Here is a 23,623-nt window from a genome sequence, read left to right as displayed (position 1 = left end):
GCAATTAGGGATGGGCAATAAATGCCGGCCTCGCCAACAACGCCCACATCCCATGAATGAATTAAAAAAAAGCTGTTAGACCTCTGCCCAGAGGCACAAAACTCCTCTGTACCATTTGAGACTTTGAAATTTTCCCCTTCATTAACCTTAGAACTGAACAACATTAAATAATCACTTTTCAATTTGATTGTGTAGCTGCAGAAAGCTACACAAAGCCCATCATTAACAAGAAAAGCTCTTTATCCTCAGCTTTCATTAATCCATTGTTGAGGGTAGGAAGCCACAGTACAGCTTAATAGGCCATTAATCCTTTCTACTGACACTACACACTTTACTCAAAGCCACATCATCAATACAATTAGCAAAGATACAAAAAGCCTTAATGATTTCAGCGTCTCATAATTAGGTATGTTGACATTTTTTCTCAATTCTCTTTGTGGGATCACAAAGACTTTTTTTTCTTTTTGTAGTTTTTAAATATACATATTAACATCTGTTTCAATAAATGGGCAGCTTGACAGCACAAACTGAACATGGTCTATCTGAAATGGGTTTGATGGGTCAAGTTGACATCACAGTCTATGATGCAGACATTGATAGCCGCTGTGGATTGGGTTATTAGGGGCAAACGTGCTATCGGAATAGAGAATTTCAATGATTTTTCTATTCACAAGCTAAATGCAGACAAGCCTCCTGCAAAGTATTTTAGTTGTGTGACAATCACACTCTCAACTTCGTGTGGCTGCATTGTATCAGAAGTAGGGCAAGTGAATTCTTGCAGTTCTAGATCCCACAACAAATCATGCAAATTCTGTGCAGGTAACACAATTTGCTGGTAAAGTACCATAATTTAACATGAAAACATTGACTTCTGACCAGATCTGAGTGATAAGAAGTCACTTGCAACAACAAATCATAACTGCCCTAAGGACTGGTTGGCCAGGTTGCGATCCCATAAGGGCAATACCCCATATAAAGCTTAAGAAAACTGCAAGGAAAAAGATGACAGAATAGGTAAGAATATGAGGAAAATTGCACAACAGCAGATCCAAGAGTCAGCAGCATAAAGGTAGGTTTGCCATGTGTCTCAATGTTCACCACCCACTCAATACCACTTTAAGTTTCACACTGGTATTCTGTGAAAGATATAATGTCAAACATGAGCTGAAGAAAATAAACAAGCAAAGCTTCCTCTAAAGTCTATCAATTCTTAGAAAGTCTGTCACTTGATCAACCAATTAGTCAATTTTCTAATTACTGACAGAAACAATGCTGTTACTAATATAACGATTGTGTAAAATGAAGGTTATCGGCGAGCTATTTATTTATGTGACTGTGAAATTTTGTTAGAACATTCGAAATTGGAGCAGGCCATAAGGCCCCTCGAGCCTGCTCCGCCATTCAATATGATCATGGCGGATCTTTGACCTCAAATCCACTTTCCAACCCAATCCCCATATCCCTTGATTCCCTCAGTGTCCAAAAATCTATCGATCTCAGCCTTCAATATACTCAACGACTGAACATCCACAGCCCTCTGGAGTTGAGAATTCCAAAGATTTATAACCCATTGAGTGAAGAAATCTTCCCTCGTCTCAGTCCTAAATGGCCGACCACTTATCTTGAGACTATGCCCCTTAGTTTTAAACTCTCCAACCAGAAGAAACAGCCCCTCAGCATCTAGCCTGTCAAGGCCTCTAAGAATTTTAAATGTTTCAAGAGATCACCTCTCATTCTTCTAAACTCGAGAGTATAGGCACATTCTACTCAACCTCTCTTCATAGGACAAACCTCTCATCCTAGGAATCAATCTGGTGAACCTTCGCTGCATCCCCTCCAAGGCAAGTATATCCTTCCTTAGGTAAGGAGACCAAAACTGTACACAGTACTCCAGGTGTGGTCTCACCAGAGCCCTATATAATTGCAGCAAGACCTCCTTACTCTTATATTCCAACCCCCTTGCAATAAAGGCTAACTTCCCATTTGCCTTCCTAATTGTTTGCTGTACCTGCATGTTAACTTTCTGTGATTCGTGTTCAACGACACCCAAATCCCTCTGAACACCAACATTTCTTAGTCTCTCACCTTTTAAAAAATATTCTGCTTTTCTATTCTTCCTACCAAGTGGATAATTTCACATTTTCTTACATTATACTCCATCTGCCGTCTTCTCGCCCACTCACTCAACCTGTCCATATCCGTTTGCAGCCTCTTTGCATCCTCCTCACAGTTTACATTCCCACCTAGCTTTGTATCATCAGCAAACTTGGATACATTACACTCATCTCCTCATCTAAGTCATTGATATAGATTGTAAATAGCTGAGGCCCAAGCACTGATCCTTGTGGCACCCCACCAGTTACAACCTGCCAACCTGAAAATGACCGGTTTATTCCTACTCTCTGTTTTCTGACCGTTAACCAATCCACAATCCATGCTAATATATTACCCCCAATCCCATGAGCCCTTATCTTGCGTAACAACTTTTTATGTGGCACCTTATCGAATGCCTTTTGAAAATCCAAATATATTACATCCACTGCTTCCCCTTTATCTACCCTGCTAGCTACACCCTCAAAAAACTCAGATTTGTCAAATACGATTTCCCTTTCATAAAACAGTGTTGTCTCTGCCTAATGATATTATGATTTTCTAAGTGCCCTGTTACTACATCCACAATAATAAATTCCAGCATTTTCCCTATTACTGATGTCAGGCTAACTAGCCTGTAGCTCCCCGTCTTCTCTCTTACTCCTTTCTTAAATAGCGGTGTTAAATGTGCTACCTTCTAATCCACGGGGACCATTGTAGAACATAGGGAATTTTGGAAGATCAAAACCAATTCATCCACTATCTCTGCAGCCACGTCTTTTAATGTAGTCCATCATGTCCAGGGGATTTGTCGGCTTTTAGTTCCATTCATTTCTCCAGTACTTTTTCTTTACTAATCTTAATTGCTTTAAGTTCCTCACTCATTAACCCCTTGGTTCCCCACTATTTCCAGTAGGTTTTTTGTCTCTTTTACTTTTTTTTAAAATTCGTTCATGGGATGTGGGCATCGCTGGCGAGGCCAGCATTTATTGCCCATCCCTAATTGCCCTTGAGAAGGTGGTGGTGAGCCATGTGGTGACTGTGAAGACAGATACAAAATATTTGTTTAACGTCTCTGCCATTTCCTTATTCCCCATTATAATTTGAAGTATTTATCAATGTTGCTGGTATAGCTCTAAATCTGTGATTTGGGGGAAATAATTTTACATGCTTCACTAAGAAAGAACAAACTTGCATTTATACAGCACCTCGCATGTTTTCAGGACATCCCAAAGTGTGCTATAGCCAATTAATTACTTTTGACATGTAGTTACTGTTGTTTTGCAGGGAATTGCAGCAGCTAAATTGTGCACAGCAAGGTCCCAGCAAATTGATGAATGACTAGTTAACCTGTTTTCGTGGTTTTAGACCCCCTACTTACCTAGAATTTACCGCACAGAAACAGACCATTCAGCCCAACAGGTCTATGCCAGTGTTTATGCTCCACACGAGCCGCCTCCCACCCCTCTTCATCTGACCTGATCCTTCTATTCCTTTCTCCCTCATGTGTTTATCTAGTTTCCCCTTAAATGCATCTATCCTATTCGCCTCAACTACTCCATGTGGTAGCGAGTTCCACATTCTCACCACTGAGTAAACACAGCTGCCCATATCCTAACTCACACCAAGTCCTGTTCACCCATCACCCCTGTGCTCGCTGTCCTACATTGGCTCCCGCTCCGGCAACGCCTCAATTTTAAAATTCTCATCCTTGTTTTTAAATCCCTCTAAAGCTTTGCACCCTCCCTATTTCTATGACCTCCTCCAGCCCTACAACCCTCCAAGATCTCTACGCTCCTTCAATTCTGGCCTCTTGTGCATCCCTGATTTTAATTGCTCCACCATTGGTGGCTGTACCTTCCACTGCCTAGGCACTAAGCTCTGCAATTCCCTCCATAAACCTCTCTGCCTCTCTCCTCCTTTAAGGCACTCCTCAAAAGCTACCTCTTGGTCACCTGTCCTAATATCTTATGTGGCTCGGGGTCAAATTTTGTTTCATAATGCTCCTGTGAAATGCCTTGGATGTTTTACCATGTTAAAGATGCTAAATAAATGCAAGTTGTTGTTGTTGACCTATGACATCAAGCCTTTAATGTCTCATCCAAAAGACAATGGGCTCAATTTTAGGGGGAAATTGCAGGCACATTGGGAGCAGGGGGAGGGCTCCGAAAATCGCGGAAATCCCATTCGGGTTCGGAAGCGGTCTCGAACCTGCTGATTTCTGAGTTTCCCAAGGATGCACTTGTGTGCGCGCGGGCGACCCGAAACCAGAAGTCCCGCCGGCAATTAAAGCCGGAGGGATGACAGTTAAAGAGCCAAATGAGGTACTTAAGGCACTTTACTTTTGACAGATTAAGTGATTGTAATGATTTTTAACTTACCTGGGTGGCTTGCCCACCGCTTCTGATTCAGGCCTGGTAAGGGCCAGATCAGGGAAAAAGAAACTAAATAAATTACATCAAAAACCATAGAAGGAAGTTAAAACACAAAATCAACCTACCTTTCCAACCTGCTCTGATGTCCAATGTCTCCCTCTCCGATCTCCCCATCTTCACCCCCCCCGATGTCCCCCTCTTTGCCGCCCGATTTTCTGTTCCAGTGCCAGATGACGTCTGGCTCTCTCTCTTTCTCACCCCTCCACCTCGGGTTGCAGCTCCTGACAGCAGCCAACATGTCAATCAGGCTGGCTGTGAAACCCGGAGAGGACGCTAATCATCAGCAATCAACAGGTGATTGCGTTGGAAACGGTAAGTTTTGTTTACGTGCACCTTCACCCCCTCCCCCCCCCCCCCCCCGCCAACCTGCCACCATTGTAAAATGTCTCGGACAGTGCAGCACGCCCTCAGAATTGCATTAAAGTCGAAATTGTGTGCACAAGTCTCTGGATTGGAACTTAAATCCACAGCCTTCTGACCTGGGGGCAAGAGTGTTACCACCGAGCCAAGGTTTACATACAATTAAATTAACTGGACCTTCTTCAACATCCACAAATTAATTTGGCAACAAGGTGACTGTCTGACTCAAGGGCGAGAGAGTGAGCCAAGCTGACACTTGGAGACATCTAGATACCTAGACCTAGAAAATATATTATTGACCTTGAGAGGGACAGACGTGAGCAACCAAGACAAAACCAGATATCAGAAATCTTAGTTATGAGGAAGGGTTGGGTTCTTGTCTTTGGAAAAAGAAAAAGACTTTGAGATGACCCAACTAGGATTTTCAAGATCATGAAGGGGATTGTTAACATTGATCCTGGCCAATTCTTCTCAATGGTAAAGGGTTCTAAAACAGGGGGCTTGAGTTACAAATCACCAAATTAGGAGTAAGAAGGAGAATTAGGTGGAATTTCATTTTGTCCTAAGGGTAATAGATTTGTGCAATAAGTTATCAGGGAAAGCTATTGAGAGGCTTCTGGAAAAAGAAGGGTTTTAGGGATTATGATGGAAAGGTAGAGAGATGGGGTTGCGATCAAAACACAGTTTGTTGGGCCAAATGGACTTCTTAAAAAATTCCGATGATGCAAAAAAAATGTTTTTTTCTGTGCTGGAAATAGCTAGTGGTTAAATTATCCTCTGTTTGCAAGTTTGGTGGCATTTGAGTAAAGACTAGAGCATTTCCAGTACAAAGTGTATCAATGTATGGTCTGCTCCAAGTATCCTTTTGCAAAGAAATATAGATTAACTGCATGGGGGGTGGGAGGGAGAGTCATAGAGAGTCATAGAGTCATAGAGTTATACAGCACGGATAGAGGCCCTTCGGCCCATCGTGTCCGCGCCGGCCATCAGCCCTGTCTACTCTAATCCCATATTCCAGCATTTGGTCCGAGGGTGGAGGAAAGACAATTGAACAGTGAATATTTAACTTCAGGTCAAATCCAGTGTTAGTGAGTTTAATGAAGATCATGATTTTGATGCAACAGCACAGCAGTGCTAAAAAAGAATAGTTCTGCCTGTCAGAATGGGCATAATAGTCACTGTTGGGTATCTCGTAGAAAATAGAAACATAGAAAATAGGAGCATGAGTAGGCCATTCGGCCCTTCGAGCCTGCTCTGCCATTCAATATGATCATGGCTGATCGTCTATCTCAATACCATATTCCCGCTCTCTCCCCATACCTCTTGATGCCTTTTGTGTCTAGAAATCTATCTAGCTCCTTCTTAAATATATTCAGTGACTTGGCCGCCACAGCCTTCTGTGGTAGAGAATTCCATAAGTTCACCACTGAGTGAAGAAATTTCTCCTCATCTCAGTCCTAAATGTCCCACCCATTCATCTATAATATACTCATTGATCCATTTACTGTTAAAGTAGGCTTCAAAAGACTAAGCAGCCAGGCTAGAGTTTACATCGTGGTGATTACTGTATAAGTTCCTGAATCTCAAGGGATCTTTGTCATTTAAGTTAATGGCGTTTTACAATTGTGATATTCTATACAAAATCCTCCAGATTGAATATTAATTTCACCACATTGGGAGGTGTTGCAGAAGACACACTAAGTTGGGCTAAATTTTCAAGTTGATTGGTTCTAAGTCACCCTTACCATAAACCAAGCAGGCATAACTTGATCATTTCTAATCCAAATTTGGTGTCTGATTGGATGCTATTGGTGAACACCACTTTCCATCATGGTATCTGATTGGATGCTATTGGTGAACACCACTTTCCATCATGGTGTCTGATTGGATGCTATTGGTGAAAACCACTTTCCATCATGGTGTCTGATTGGATGCTATTGGTAAACACCACTTTCCATCATGGTGTGGCATGTAGCATGAGTTATCAATGCCAAACATAAATGAGGTATTCATGTGGCCACTGCTGCTTTATATCACTTCTGTAGCTATTGTGGACTCATGGTTGGGGAGGAATGGTCTTGAAGTGAAGCATCTTGAATTGTTCAGAAAATTAAAACATTTTTTTCAAAGAATCATGGATATTATTATTGACCAATGGCCCCTGCAGAAGTAGCTTTCCTTTTTTTCTTCTTTTAATTCGGCAGCATAATAATTATTTTTGTGACATGTCTCCCTAAACCAGATCATACACAATCTGTGTGGGAAGCAAGATATGCTGCCTTATCTCATTCCTTTTCAGTGCATCATGGCACTAGTTTCTGACTACTAGCATTGCTAGATAGAAGCTACATTTTTTAATGGCACAGTCACGCTAACCGTCAAATTTATTTAGTTGTGGCATCACTAGAGTCATAAATGACCACCAGAAGTTTTACCAATGTTCAATTAAAGAGGGGGGGGGGGGTAGGGTCAATGAAACTTCAGTAAATGAGCACACTGTCAAATACCCTTAAAATAATAGCTGTTTTGAATTAAGAAATAAAAGGGGAGAAATTGGATTTGTGCCCAAAGCAGGCGGCAAGTCAGTGGAGCAAATGCTCCATAACCGGTCCATGCTGTTTTGTGGTCTGAGCCAGGCCTTGTAGGCATAGAAGCAGCAAACTGCGGGCACCACATTGCAGGTGGCAGATCGCAGCCTGAGGAATTCTGGCCGACTCCAACACCGAGCTGGCCTGCAGGCAGGTCATGCGCAGCAGGGGGAGGTGCGGAGGTGAAGCTGGGTGGGGTGAATCCCAAGTTGGCAGCAGCCTGCAGTAATTTTATTGAGGGCCATGAAACTCTCTTGCTGTATAATCCCATGCCATCTGGCTCTGCAAAAATATAACTTTTTAAATGTTTTGTGGCCGTTTTTTTGATTGGACCAGCGTAGCACAGCGATTCTGTATGAATGAGCAGCTTTACGCCTGTTTCAGCCAGGTAGGCTGCTCACCCATTTACTGGCCCACCCGAATATGACATATGGCATAGTGGGCCTTGAGTGTCAATAGATACCCCGAACCCTGGCTTCCCATTTTTCAGGCACAAAATAGATGGCAGCAAGTTCACTTTCTCCCTCATAATCGTAAAGCAATGTCAATTCCATATTAATACTGCTAACACTAAGGGAATCAAGGGATACGAGGATAGGGCAGGAAAATGGAGTTGATGTGCAAGATCAGCCCTGATCTTATTGAATGATGGAACAGGCTCGAGGGGCCGTATGGCCTACTCCTGCACCTATTTCTTATGTTCTTATGTTCTTACCCCGTATCATGAGACTGGGACACCTCCTTCTGGACCCCTCAGCCAGGGGAAACATCATCCCTACATCCAGTCTGTCTAGCCCTGTCAGAATTTTATATGTTTCAATGAGATCCCCTTTCATTCTTCTAAACTCTAGTGAATACAGGCCGAGTCAACCCAATCTCTCCTCATACGACAGTCCTGCCATCCCAGGAATCAGTCTGGTGAACCTTCGCTGCACTCCCTCTATGGCAAGTATATCCTTTCTTAGGTAAGGAGACCAAAACTGCACACAGTACTCCAGGTGTGGTCTCACCAAGGCCCTGTATAACTGCAGTAAGACATCCTTGCTCCTGTACTCAAATCCTCTTGCAATGAAGGCCAACATACCATTTGCCTTCCTAACTGCTTGCTGCACCTGCATGTTTGCTTTCAGTGACTGGTGTACAAGGACACCCAGGTCCCTTTGTACATCAACATTTCCCAATCTATCACCATTTAAATAATACTCTGCCTTTCTGTTTTTCCTTCCAAAGTGGATAACTTCACATTTATCCACATTATACTGCATGTACTTGCCCACTCACTCAACTTGTCTGAATCGCCTTGAAGCCTCTTTGCATCCTCCTCACAACTCACAATCCCACCTAGTTTTGTGTCGTCAGCAAACTTGGAAATATTACATTTGGTTCCCTCATCCAAATCATTGATATATATTGTGAATAGCTGGGGCCCAAGCACTGAACCCTGCGGTACCCCACTAGTCACTGCCTACCACCCCGAAAAAGACCCATTTATTCCTACCATTTGTTTCCTGTCTGTTAACCAATTTTCAATCCATGCCAGTATATTACCCCCAGTCCCATGTGCTTTAATTTTGCACACTAACCTCTTATGATGGACTTTATCAAAGGCCTTCTGAAAATCCAAATACACCACATCCACTGGTTCTCCCTTATCTATTCTATCAGCAACTTCCTCAAAAAAACTTCAGTAGGTTTGTCAAACATGATTTCCGTTTCATAAATCCATGTTGACTTCATCTAATCCCGTTGATATTTTCTAAGTGTCCTGTTATCACATCCTTTATAATAGACTCTAGCATTTTCCCAACTACTAACTGCTAACCGGTCTGTAGTTCCCTGTTTTCTCTCTCCCTCCTTTTTTAAATAGTGGGGTTACATTTGCCACCCTCCAATCTGCAGGAACTGTTCCATAATCTATAGAATTTTGGAAGATGACAACTAATGCATCCACTATTTCCATGACTACCTCTTTTAGTACTCTGGGATGCAGATTATCAGACCCTGGGGATTTATCGGCTTTGAGTCCCATTAATTGCTCCAGCACTATTTTTTTTACTAATACCAATTTCCTTTAATTCCTCCTTCTCACTAGTCCCTTGGTTCCCTAGCATTTCTGGGAAGTTATTTGTGTCCTCTTCTGTGAAGACAGAACCAAAGTATTTGTTTAATTGCTCTGCCATTTCCTTGTTCCCCATTATAAATTCTCCTGTTTCTGACTGTAAGGGACCTACATTTCTGACTAAGGGATCTCACATTGTAGGGGCAGGGGGAAATGGAAAAGTGTAAGATGGAAGTGGAGAAGGCATGGCACATGACTCACAGAATCGAACTTGCATTTATATAGCACTGTTCACACCCTCAGGACGCCACAAAGCACTTCACAGCCAATAAATTACTTTGCAAGCAAACAGGGCAGCCATTTTGCACACAGCAAGATCCCACAAATAATGAAATGAATAACCAGTTAATTTGTTTGGTGGTACTGGTGATTGATAAAAGCTGGCCAAGACACCATGAAAACTTTTCTGCTCTTCTTAAAATCCAAGGGATCTTTTCTGTATACCCGAGAGGACAGGTGGACCCTCAGATTAATGTCTCACCCGAAAGACAGCATCTCCAACAGGGCAGCATTGAAGTGTCAGCTTACATTATGTGCTCAAGATCCATAGTGGGGAGGGAGACCAAAACCTTTTGAATCAAAAGGAGTGTTGCCACTGAGCCAAAGCTGTGGGCCCACTGCAACACAGCTACCTGAACATGATAGGACAAGCAGTGCATGATGAGGCTGAGGCTCAGCTGGGAGGTTGTGACTGAGGTGTACCACTTCATCCACAAAACCCTGCAGAGACAAAATCATCGACACTATTACCAGTGGCAATGAAGGTCACCATTGCTTTCAACTTTCATGCCACAGGGTCGTTCAAGAGACCCACAGTGGACATCACAGGTATTATGTCAGAAGAAACACTAGTTGGTGGGGTAATAACTAACTGATTTTATTTCCAGACCCTCTAAAACATTCCCATTAAAGAATAATAAAGTAATACAAAATAAGTGTAATTGCTACAATGTGCTTACTCCCATCAGGGGGCCATCTAGTGTTCACTTAACAAAATGCAAGTACCATTCATATCAACAGGAACCTCATATGTACAATTGTTTGTTTCCTCAGTCATTATTCTGAAAATGTTCATTTTTTTTCCTGTTGGGAACACTTTCTTCCTCAAGTCTGCATCTCAAATTTACAACAGCGATACTGGGACCAACATCTGAATGTATGCTTCATTAAACCAATAACAACGACGACAACAACCTGCATTTATATAATGCCTTTAACATAGTAAAATGTCCCAAGGCACTTCACAGAAGCATTTTCAAACAAAATTTGACACCAAGCCACATGAAGAGATATAATTATGCTTGGTCATGGAGGTAGGTTTTAAGGAACGTCTTAAAAAAGAGGAAAGAGGGGCGGAGAGGCGGGGAGGTTTAGGGAGGGAATTCCAGACTTTAGGGCCTGGGCAGCTGAAGGCACAGTTGCCAATGGTGGAGCGAAGGAAATCGGGGATGCACAGAGGCCAGAATTGGAGGAGCACAGAGATCTAAGCGTTATAGGGCTGGAGGAGGTTACAGAGATAGGGAGAGGCAAGGCCATGGAGGGATTTGAACACAAGGATGAGAATTTTAAAAATCAAGGCGTTGCTGGACTGTGAGCCAATGTAGGTCAGTGAGCACAGGAGTGATTGGTGCACTTAGTGCCAGTTAGGATTTGGGCAGCAGAGTTTTGGATCAGCTCAAGTTTATGGAGAATGGTAGGTGGGAGGCCGGCCAGGAGAGCAATGTCAATGATATACACATAGTCTGGTGGCCAGTGGCACCTTTCAAATTGCAAAGATAGCACAAACCAGTTCACATCATATTACTGCACTGCTAGATTCTCGCACCAATCTGGGGGAGTAGTTGGTTGGAGGAGGCGGGGGGGGGGGGGGGGGGGATAGAAAAGGGGGAGCTCATAATATGCCTTCAAGGTGGTCTGTATATTGAAAGCAGTATGTTAATGCTGAACAACAGTGCTGTGGTCACAGGCCTCACAGTGAACTTGGACAATGATCAGGAGAATAGTGATGCACAGTAAGGCACAAGCAGCAGCCCAGTCACTGTAGGCTGGGACGCAGTGCGCAATGGTCTCATTATCAAGTATTTCCAGTGAGTCAATTTGGCCACTGTTCTCTATTGAACGTATATAAAAATCACACAGACTGCTATTTTTTCATCAGTATATTTGTTGCAGAGAACTGACAGAAATTGTGCTGTGCAATAATAGTGTACAAACAATTAACACTGCAATGATCCTGAGGGGTTGTGCTGTGGGAAGGTGGAGTTGTGGCTCTTTCCACTGCTTGGGATGGGGAAAGGAAAGTTGGGTATCTAGGGCAAACCCAAAAGGTTCTGTCAAGGGAGGAGAAGTTGGCAAAATGCTGTTCTGGTCTATCTTGCATCACAAATACTGTTTATTATTAAAGACACTCTAGTCCATATAGTTTCTTCAGCAGACATGAAGGGCCCGATTTTACCAGGGGTGCGGGTTGGCAGCGGGTGGTCGGGCGGGCTCGAGGAAAACGCGCCGGCCAAATTGAGTGCGTTGCGCACGCGATCGCGGGATGATTGATGTGATTAGCCGGCAGTTACGGGTTCCGCGCTTCTCAGCTGCGTGCCGGCGGCCTGCGCATGCGCATTGACGTCTGAGCGATGGTTGCGCTCTATTTAAAGGGGCAGTCCACCAAAGCCCCTCCAGCCACAAACTACACTCCATCAAGGATGGAGGAGCACAGGGGTAAGGCTGCTCCCCGTTTCACGGACCACGCCCTCCAGGTGCTGCTGGACGGGGTCCGCATGAGGGGGGAGACGCTGTTCCCCACGGATGGAAGGAGGTGCCCTGCCAGCGCCACCAAGAGGGCATGGGAGGAGGTGGCCGCGGAGGTCACAAGCAGGGGAAACACCACCCGCACTTGGATTCAGTGCCGCAAGAGATTCAATGACCTCACCAGGTCCGGAAAAGTGAGTACACTAACGCATTCTGCATCACTCCGTCTTCCACATCACCTCAAACACCTCACAACCCCATCTCCACTGACAGTACTGCGCTCCCGCACCAATCCTCACAGCCACCCAACTATCATCCTCACAGTGCCTGCACGTACCCACCGTCCCTGTCCCCACTCGACCACTACCACACACCCCAATGCCCATACAATGGGATGGCCATGTGGCACACGCATCCTCCCATCCATCTGGCACACGTTCAACCCAATCACACCAATGCTTGAAGCGTCTCACATTGTAATCATCACTCAATAACGTTTTTGTGTTTTGCCCTCACAGGAGAAGAGGGCCAGGAACGCACGCGATAGGGCATGCACCGGAGGGGGCCCGCCACACGAGATGGCCCTGACAGACGCCGAGGTCGAGGCACTGGAGATCAGCCGCACGCTGCATTGCCTGTCGATGGCGGATGGCGAGTCTGGTTCTGGCGAAACGGCCGGTAAGGGAAAGCTGTAACTCATCACTCATGATCGTGAATGATCGTAGCATCACATGGCATATGCCGCACCGCCACATTTGGTCACATGCCTGATATTTCCCTCTGTTGTCTTCCAGGACCGTCTGCGATCGACGTCTCGGTTGAGGGCGATTCCTCAGAGGACATGCCCGTCTCTGAGGGTGCATCGTCACACATGAGCCTTGCATCCACCAGCGCAGATATACACACCTCGGTGGGTCCCCCCCCTCAGCTAGTTGGGATTGCACATGGTGAGTCACCGCGCACACATGAGCATGAGCAGACCCTGGTGGCAGGGTCAGCCGCGGAGGGTCCGCGTCGGTGGGAGCACTCTTCTCCAGGCTTTGCTCAGCCGGACCCAGATGCTGAACCCAGGGGGCCACCTGTCAAAAGGAGAGTCGTCGAGGGGCACCAGAACATTGCTGAGGTACTGGGAGAGGTGCCACGCGCACTCTCCACAATCGCACGGAGGATGGAGGAGTCCAACTCCTGCATGAGGGGAATGGTGGCACAGGTGCAGGAGGGTATCGCCGAGATAGTGTCGCAGGGACGTGAAGGCATCTCTGAGATAGTGTCGCGGGTAGGTGTGGGAACGTCTGCGGTGGAGGACAGGCTAGCCTCCCTCGAGCGTCACGCACAGCTCACCAATGAGTCCATCCAGGCCCTCACAACGGCTGTTCGGATTCAGGGTGAACAACATTCTGCCGCCATCAACAGGTTGACAGATACATTGGAGGTGGCCTTGCAAGGTCTCACCCACGTCATCCAAACTGCCGTCCAGCAGGGTGGAAGGGGTGATGTGGGCCTTGGCCATGAGAGGGAAGATGGTGAACGGGGAAATGGAAGTGTGGACGCTACTCAAGGCGCCCCCAAGTCTCACCCGTTGCCCCCCTCTCAACCAGTGCCCGCAATAGTCCATCCTCTCCAGGTGGCCGAGTCTGCCCCTGCACAGGTGCAGGAGGAGCAGTCTGTGGAGGTGCCCTCACGGGCACCGAAACCCAGGGGGCGTCGGCCCAAAGCATCTACCCGGTCAGGGCACGAACAGGAGCAACCTGCCACCACCTCTGCTGGAGCCACAGGGGTAGCACCACGTAGGGGGTCCCGAAAACGAACGCCTAAAGTTCCGTGAGCACACAGGGATTGCACCAGGGTGTTTGTCGTTTTTTTTTAATTTTCTACTCTTTGAATGTCACCACAAAATAAACTCACTTTTTCTCACCAATGCTGCCACCTCTTGTCCATAATTCTGCGGCTTGTGCAATATGTCCCTTCCGTGCGCCTCATCATGACGACGACCACCCCGTCCCACCCATTGAGCATAATCCAGTGGGTGCAGGTGTACAGGCACCACTCTTCTGTGGAGGGAGCCTGTATGGACCCTCGTCTGTGCACGTTATGACATGTGAACGCCTCACACAGTGTGATGTTAGGAGAACCGTTGGCATATGAGTGCCTCCCTGGCCTGACGAGCACGCAGGTGAGCCGGTGTTCGGCGCATGGGTCGTTCCTCCTCCTCTCCCTCTTCCTCCTCCTCCTCTTCCTCCTCCACCTCCTCCTCATTGTCGTCCTCAATGTGGGTGGCGGGTGTGCATGGGGCCTCCTCCAGCGGCACCCCTCTCTGTAGTGCCATGTTATGCAGGGCACAGCAGACAACTATAATTCGTCCCACTCGGAGTGGCGCGTATTGGAGTGCACCCCCGGAATGATCAAGGCACCTGAAGCGCATCTTGAGCAGCCCTATAGCCTGCTCAATTGTAGACCTGGTAGCAATGTGGCTGTCATTATACCGACGCTGTGGCTCGGTAATGGGGTTCCTCAGAGGTGTCATAAGCCACGTGTGCAGGGGATATCCCTTGTCGCCGAGGAGCCAGCCGTTGCCGGCGTTGGGTGCGTGGAAGAGGGGCGGGACGGTGGACTCCCTGAGGACGAAGGCATCGTGGCAGCTGCCAGGGTATCTGGCGCACACGTGTAGGAATCTCTGGCGGTGGTCACAAATGAGCTGGGCGTTCATGGAGTGATACCCTTTCCTGTTGATAAACAGCCCTGGCTCATGTGGAGGTGCCCGTATTGCTATGTGGGTGCAATCGATTACACCCTGCACCCGTGGGAAGCCAGCCACAGCATGGAATCCAACCGCCCTCTCCGTCTGGCTGCGCTCATCCATGGCGAAGTTGATGTAGGTCGAGGCCCTGCGGAACAACCCATCGGTGACTTGCCTTATGCACTTGTGTGCAGACGACTGACAGACCCCGGTGATGTCCCCCGTGGCACCCTGGAAGGATCCGGAGGCGAAGAAGTTGAGGGCAGTGGTGACTTTGACGGCGACGGGTAAGAAGATGCTGCTTGGTCCATCCGGGAGCAGCTCGTCATTGAGGAGGCTGCAGATGTCGGCGACTACCTGGCGAGTGACTCTGAGCCTCCGTATGCACTGCTGCTCAGAGAGGTCCATGAAGCTGAGCCTCGGTCTGTAGACCCTGTGCGGAGGGTAGTGCCTCCTGCGACGCATCTCTCTCTGCGGATGCCCTCCATCCTGCTGTGCAGGTGGATGTGCCGCAGCACCGTGTTGTGGGGATGCATGTCTCTGAGGCGGACGGCGTGGACTGCGAGGCTGCTGAGGCTGGTCATGCTGTTCGTCCTCCGAGGATGTCAACGCAGCACCCATCTGGCAGGTTTAGGTTTGCGGGGTTGTGCACGGTAGAAAAGTGTGTCCTCGCACAGGGGTTGGACTTCCACGCCGGTGAATCTTCTTGCTTGGAGGAGGGTGGTGGAGGGCAGGCGTTGCCCAATGTTACGGAGTGTCCTCCTGCGTTGGTGAGGGGTCTCCCCCCCCCACCTGTGGAATGCACCTTGGCAGCTGCCACAGGCTGCTGGCTGCAACACGTCCGTTGAGAGTGTGAGTGTTTCCCCCAGTATGGGAAACAGTCTCATTTCACTGTAAAATCCCACACCTGTTAAATAAACAGCTCAATCAGGTCATTTAATGACCTGAAATACCAAGATAAATACACTCAAGTGGAACCCCGCTGGCTTTAATTGCCTGCGGGATTCCCACCAGCGGGGCCAACGCACGCACCCCCGCACGTCAGCGCGCAACCCGGAAGTGGGCGGGATCGAGGCGCGATCCGGTCCCGCTCCTCGAAACCGGGATTTTAGAGGCCCCCCCGCCGAGAACGCACCCGGAACCGGGTGCTAAAATCGGGCCCGAAGACTCTATTGTCCAGTGCTGTACATGGGCTTTAAATGCAGTAGAGGAGCAAAGAATCCTTGGTGTACAGATAAACAGGTCATTAAAGGTGGTAGTACAAGTAAATACGGCCATAAAAAGGCAAACCGTATCCTGTGTTTTGTATCTAGAGATATAGAATACAAGAACAAGGAAGTAGTAATAAACTTGTACAAGAGCTTAGTTAGGCTTCAGTTGGAATACTGTGTCATGAGGTCTTTTCACTTGAATAGGCAGATAAGGCCTTGGCTTAACATCTCATCCAAAACACAGCACCTACAACACTCCGTCAGTACTGCACTAAAGTATCAGCCTAAATTATATATTCAAAGCTATAGTGGGGCTTGAACCCACAGCATTCTGACTCAAAGGTGAGAATACTATAGAGCAAACCAAGCACACACTTGCATAGTTCCCATAATGGATGCTGCAATTCTGGGATGTGTTCAATCTCCTGGACACTCTCTGAAATTCGTGGGGATGTGTTGGACCTCCTAGACACTCTGTACTTCATGGGGGGTGGGGGGGTTGGACCTCCTGGACACTCTCTGAAATTCAAGGGAGTGTGTTGGACCTCCTGGACACTCTCTGTAATTCAAGGGAGTGTGTTGGACCTCCTGGATGCTCTGTAATTCATGGGGGTGTTTTGGACCTCCTGGACACTCTGTACTTCATGGGGGGTGGGGGGGGGGAAACCTCCTGGATGCTCTGTAATTCATGGGGGTGTTTTGGACCTCCTGGACGCTCTGTACTTCATGGGGGGTGGGGGGGTTGGACCTCCTGGATGCTCTGTACTTCATGGAGGGTGGGGGGGGGGGTAGGGTTGGACCTCCTGGATGCTCTGTAATTCAAGGGGGGCGGGGGGTTGGACCTCCTGGATGCTCTGTAATTCAAGGGGGGCGGGGGGTTGGACCTCCTGGATGCTCTGTAATTCAAGGGGGGCGGGGGGTTGGACCTCCTGGATGCTCTGTAATTCAAGGGGGGCGGGGGGTTGGACCTCCTGGATGCTCTGTAATTCAAGGGGGGCGGGGGGTTGGACCTCCTGGATGCTCTGTAATTCAAGGGGGGCGGGGGGTTGGACCTCCTGGATGCTCTGTAATTCAAGGGGGGCGGGGGGTTGGACCTCCTGGATGCTCTGTAATTCAAGGGGGGCGGGGGGTTGGACCTACTGGACACTCTGTACTTCATGGGGGGTGGGGGGTTTGGACCTCCTGGGCACTCTGTAAACTTCAGCATCATTCTTTTAAAAAGGAGCGTGGCCACTCCTATCTGCATTTTCAATCCATTTAAAAGTTTACTGGTCAGGAGAGCATGTGTACAGAGGTAGGATTGGAGAGCTAAAATCAGGCAGTGTAAGCAAGGTTCGCTGGCCCCAAATCAACACTGTAGCTATTGATCTGAGACTACCACCTCCAGTATTAAGTAGCCCAAGATTCCTTAGCTTCTTATAGCTGCAAATTAACTTGTGAGCTTGTGCAACAGAGCTGGCAACGAATATCAGAGGTCATTATTGAAGATTTGTATCTGATCTTTACTCTATGGCCACCAATGGCAGAGTAAAGGGAGGGGGGGATGCACAAGAGGCCAGAGTTGAAGGAAAGCAGATTTCGGAGTGGGGGGGGGGGGTTGTAGGGCTGGAGGTTACAGAGATAGAGAGGGACAAGGCCATGAAAAGATTAAAACACAAGACTCACATGTTCAATGCTTTCAACGAATTAAGAACTTGTTACAACGATATTGTAACTAATGCAACACTCAGAAATCCATAAATTTATTGTAAATCAGGACTGTGCAGGTTCCAGGAGATAGTGCCTTTCTGTAAATCATCTTTTTGGACTAGTAAGATACATAAGGGTGCACTCACACTGCAGGTGTAGCTTCACAAAAGGGTTTGGCTTCATGCCAATGCTGGTTATAAGGCAAGTGCAACCTGAATCCAGAGTCATGGCCCAACTTACCAGCAAAATGAATTGAGACTCCTTAAAGAGGGAGTCTCACTCCAGAGAGTCAGGTTGGGCTTTGACTCCGTATTGACTATATAAAATTAAAATATTGTTTAACACTGACACTAAACTAATGACTAAATGCACCCTGAATGAGTTTGTTTTTGCTTGGTGATTCCTAGTCTTATTTTGGATTGCTCAAATCATTTTTTCTCCTCTGTGACTGCACATCCACTTGCCCTAAAGCCTCTGATCAGGCTCTTGTTATTCAGGTGCTCTTATCATCAAAAGCATAAAGACAGAAGCCTGCTTACTGCACTTTTCGGGGTCTTTGTGCTATGTTCAGTAATACCTTCTCAAATTCTGTTGACCTGAAGACTTCTAGGCACCGGACTCTTCTGTGATCCTGCCTGAAATGGGGTGGGATAGTGGTGGAGAATGAACAAAACCCAGGGGTGGGGCCTACCACCGCTTCACCATCCCGATCTCGATTTTTGTCCTGCTGCTGGAACCGGCACTGGCCACACTTTCCTTGCATGCTACATGCAAATGGTGGTGCAGGGTGGGGCCCGGGTCCCCAGCCTTTTTTTCTGACATCCTCCCCAGGATCACCATGTGGATGGTGGGGATAACAACTGACATCCCTCAGTGCAGAGAGAGGGTCTCTCCCTCCAATCTGGCCCCCCCGTGCCGAGGTCTACTAGGTTGTCCATCTCTCGATCTTCTGCCCTTTTAAAGACCTGGCTGCCTCTTCTGGTGCTGCAGCATCATCCCTGGGTATTTAGTGGCCAGACACTGGTGGGCTCATTCTTGGCAGCAGGATCATGCTGGCAGCCTGTTATGTATCTTCAATGACTCCTGTTCCAGGCACATGGCTCAAGGTTGGGGCAGTCGGAGAGGCAGACAGAAGTCTCGTCCTGCCAGAACCCTTCCCTGAAGCAGAGAATCTAGCCCCTAATCTCAATGGAGACAAATAAAAGGCCTGTTGATTATTAAACTGAATAAGAACCATTGCTGTTTTCTCCAACAGAGTTCAGCCCACTTTGCAAATACAGAACACGGCTCTAATCTGCCAATCCACATATTTCAAATGATTTTATCCATACAACAGAGTTCAGTTATGAAATGTGTAATTTTCATTTAAATCAATATTTCATTTAGTTTCCTTTAAGTCTAAGGTGCTCCAGTCTGTGCCAAGTAGATCTATACCAATCATTCGTACTTCTCCATTGGCAGGATTGCCATAACTCACATCTCTGGGGACAAGATTTTCCCATGTCCCTCCCTCGGCAAAGCAAGCTCAATAATAACATCACTGTACATTTGGTTTTTAATTTTTTTCCTTCACAGAAGAATTTTTGGGATTGACCTTTGTTTGGTTGTGTTTTAAAACAAAGTGAATTTGCCACAGACTGCAAACGTTGAACATATGCATTAAAGCCAGATGGGCTGATTTGTGGAATTCACCATGATTACAATGAGGGCCAAATGACTCATCCCAGGCCCATTAGCCAGGATAGCCCCCAGTCATATTGAGAACAGCAGGAGAAGTCCTCGTTAAACCCACAGTCCAAGGGAGAAGTAACCAGTTTTATTGACAGGTCTATTGCCGAATCACTACTGGGAAAGAAGTCAGCCCTCGTCCTGAAAGGGACACAGGGACAAAGAGACAGTCAGGTTTTTAACAAAGGAATGTGCAACACAGCCCCTGGCCCACAGATGGGAGCTAAAATGACAGTGGTCAGTTTTTGTAGTTAGAAGTAGTTGGAAAGAAAGGAAATGTCAAAATCAAGTCATCCACAAAAGGGACAAGCACTAGATCATGGTTTATTATTTTTTCCATATTCTTGAGGAGAGAAGCGAGACTGAGTTAAATATGCAGGATTTGCTCTCACTGGGGGTAATTTTGACTTTGGATGATAGAGTCAAACGGGAGATATCAGATCAGCCACCCATTGGTCAGTGGAAATGAAAATCAGGAGACATGTATAACGGGCTGTCAACTCGCTATCATCCGTTTATACAATCAAAGTCAAAATGACCCCCTCTGTTAATTTAGATCACTTGCTGTTTGTGAAATAAAGCAACTTAACAATTTGTATCTGGCTTTGCCTCAGCAAATGTTTCCCAGTTCGCTTTTGAAAAGATTGGAAACGCCCTTGAGAGCATGTTAAAGGACACAATATCCAGGTCACATCACAAGGGGGTTCTAAAGTTACACCCTTGGGTTATGCTATCATATAGTTAGATACAGGGCAGTAAGGGGGCACTCCTGGATATAAAACAATCTGACCACTTACAGGAGTGACTAACACTGCTGCATTGCAGAGAATATCGAAGACTATACGTGTAACAACCACCTTCCCCCTTTCTCGGATCAAGATGACAATCACCAGCTTGATCAATTGGAGCATTGAGGGAAAATTGCCATCCCATCTCTGTGCAGGAGTAGGACTTTCATTTTGGAGCTGGCAAACTCCAAACTTTTCCAGCTTGGGTGTAAACAACATTTCGCGATAAACATCTGTGTTCAGACATCCCGGTACTTTATTCCTGAAAGAATAACCTTTTATTTATACAGTGCCCTATCATGGGGGTGAATTTCCCCGGGTATTGTCACACATGCTCACCGTAAGTTTGGCAGAAGCCCCAGAAAAACAGCGCAAACACCGGTATCGCTATCGCCTCAGGGTTTCCTCGGCTCTGCCACTGATAGCGGACGAGTGGGAAAATCCCCTGGGAATTCACTCCCATGACTTTTAGGACTTCCCAAAATGCTTCACATCCAATGAGTTACTTTTTGAAGTTCACTGTTACGTGGGCGTGAACACCTGAACAGACAGGGGGGCAGCAAACCCAGACAGGGGGGCAGCAAACCCAGACAGCGGGGCAGCAAACCCAGACAGCGGGGCAGCAAACCCAGACAGCGGGGCAGCAAACCCAGACAGCGGGGCAGCAAACCCAGACAGCGGGGCAGCAAATCCAGACAGGGGGGCAGCAAACCCAGACAGCAGAGATAATGAAATTGAAAAAGGCAAGAACATAGATGTATTTTGCTAGAGATTTTGGCATAAACCTTGTGAACAGCCCAGGCAAAATTCAATACCTTGGCTTTAGTTGTTTCCCAGTTGTTGCCAGGCAATGACTCACATAATGTTACCAGCTGCTCTGAAATCACTGCGTAGGTGTTTATCGAATTTCCTTTAAGATAGTAGATTGGCATGTACTGTAAAAACTGTGGGAGGGTGTGAAACTAGTTTGATTGCCACAAGTTACCTATGTTGTTTACTTTTGACACTAACCCCCTTGGGAATTGAGGAGAGGGACAGCCTTAAGAATTTAAACATCCTCTCAGCACCTTCAATTACATGGAATTCAGTTTGAGAGTTTCCCAGCACCATAGAAATATTTCACTGTGAAGTAGTATATTTGACACTGTCTTTAATGTTAGTGCAGAGTGTAGGAACATTTAAAATTCTTGGGATACATCATTTTGAAATTTCTCCCTGCCTAAGATCCTATTTTAAGTCAGCTCATGGGCTTAAGTAAATCCAGCCTTGCAGGGACACAATCGAGTGGCTCCCCACAGATATCTTTTTCCAGGGAGGATCTAAAACACTCAAACTGACTCTTTAAAAGAAAAATTAACTTAGAACGGTGAGGTCAGCAAAAATTAGGACAGAAATTCCATGTAGTGCCCGCTGGTCACAGAAGACATGCAACCAAACTGTTAGACACCACATGTTCATGCACAAGGAGCATCAGGGCATCAAGACAGTAAGAAAGGACAACATTTATGGTTGTACAGCCCTACATTTGTAAGCCAGTAATTCTGTGGAGATTATGCTCATCCACAGCATTAAGTGCAGGCAATCAGATCAGAGTTTTAAAAAAAAAATCAACTCAAATCACACCTCCAATCTCTATAGCTGTCCTGATGGAAATACAATTGTAGGTAAGATTACAGAATAGATATGATGAATAAATCTTGTATTAATTTCTACTTAAACATCTGTGGAAAGCCTAAAGATGTTTCATATGAATGAACTCTAATTTACACGCATATAGGATTAAAGGTCTTTCTAATTAAAAAAGGTTCCTACTTACAAGGCTGTTGGGAGGAGCATCATCATAGCTCCCCCATCGCATTGCACTGTGTGAGACTGAAGGGTACATGGTGATAATGGTGTCAGACAGCAGATCCTATCAGTCTATGCTCAAGTGGAGAATGAATTATCAAAGCAATGTTCTGATCTTTAAATGAGTGGGAGATACCATCTGGCACACAATTCGGGGGGAGGGGGAGGTTTCGCTACTTTAAGCTTCCTTTGCCCCATGCAGAATGCAAGATTCAAACTAGTTTTTTTTTTTAAATAGTGAGAAGCATAAAAACATTAAATTAAAATCAGCATTCAGTGAAAATAAATGGAACTTTTATGACAAGTTTGAGTGTGATTAAAATATTAATTGGTATCAATCGGACAGCGAAGAAATGGCAAAAAGATTTTCTTTAAAATTAGATCATTAATAGAGGAGACAGAACAAGCTCTTGGCCACTGATACTCAGTGATGATCTCTTTGGAACATAGGAACAGAAGTAGGCCATTCAACCCCTCAAATCTGTGCTGGTAAATTGCAAAGTTTCAGCTGATGAAACTCCAGCAGCATATCTGCGCACGGTTGGCGAGTCCCTAAGCCTTGGGTCTGCCAAGCTATGCCATAGCTTTCTGGACTTAGGTGATTCGTGTGCGTTGCTTCAAGAACAGAATGCGCACTCCATATGAGGCAAACAGAAACTGCACAGGTGTAAATGTCCCAGCACTCTTAAACATGGAAACAGATCTGCATGCAAAACAGATATCCAACTGATCAAGAAAAAAATTGTCTTTGAGAGTTTGCCAACCCATGCTTGGAATGGAAGGTTACTCTGTCACCATCTGTGTGCTGGTCCTGCCCAATGGAATCACACCTAGGGAGCAACACAGAAAAACAGGTGCATCAAGAATAATTTGCACTCTGACCCATAAGGACCAGAAAGGTCCCAGGTTTGTTTTTGGTCTGTGTTGAGTTAGATGAAGACAGCAGTCAAGGTGATACAATTAACTGGGTTAGAAAAGGGAAAGCCAGTTGGGATACGCCTTCATGATCACTGTACAATGACCCCTATCGGTTGAGAACAGAATCGGGCGGAGCTGTGATATCCTCCATGGTCAATCAGCTTATTGGCACTTTCTGTCAATGCTTACTCATAAATAATGGGTGAGGTATTAACAAGCTTCTGCCAATGGGGGAAAGGAGGGGAGAGGGGAGAAAAGTAGAGACAGAAATTGAATAATTCACAAATACAGGGTATATTCTGATCTGCAATTTCGATAGTCCAGTTGCGCTGAATAACAACCTGTGTAAATAATGGTCTGGGAGAC

General features: G+C 46.2%; 1 protein-coding gene across 3 annotated transcripts in view; it reads right to left on the bottom strand.

Annotated features, from left to right (window-relative positions):
* Window positions 1–22,371, bottom strand: part of tagapb (T cell activation RhoGTPase activating protein b) — a 165,075-nt gene extending 142,704 nt beyond the window's left edge. For all 3 annotated transcript variants that reach the window (XM_067989144.1, XM_067989145.1, XM_067989146.1), the window contains exon 1: window positions 22,308–22,371. In XM_067989144.1, the coding sequence (XP_067845245.1) occupies window positions 22,308–22,349 (42 nt within the window). In that variant the 5' untranslated portion in view covers window positions 22,350–22,371. The remainder of the gene's footprint in view (window positions 1–22,307) is intronic.
* Between the last annotated feature and the right edge of the window lie 1,252 nt (window positions 22,372–23,623).

Source organism: Heptranchias perlo, chromosome 8 (assembly GCF_035084215.1).
Source record: "Heptranchias perlo isolate sHepPer1 chromosome 8, sHepPer1.hap1, whole genome shotgun sequence".
Classification (NCBI taxonomy): Eukaryota; Metazoa; Chordata; class Chondrichthyes; order Hexanchiformes; family Hexanchidae; genus Heptranchias; species Heptranchias perlo.
The sequence above is the reverse complement of the archived record's forward strand: the minus strand, read 5'-3'. Positions and strand labels throughout refer to the sequence as shown.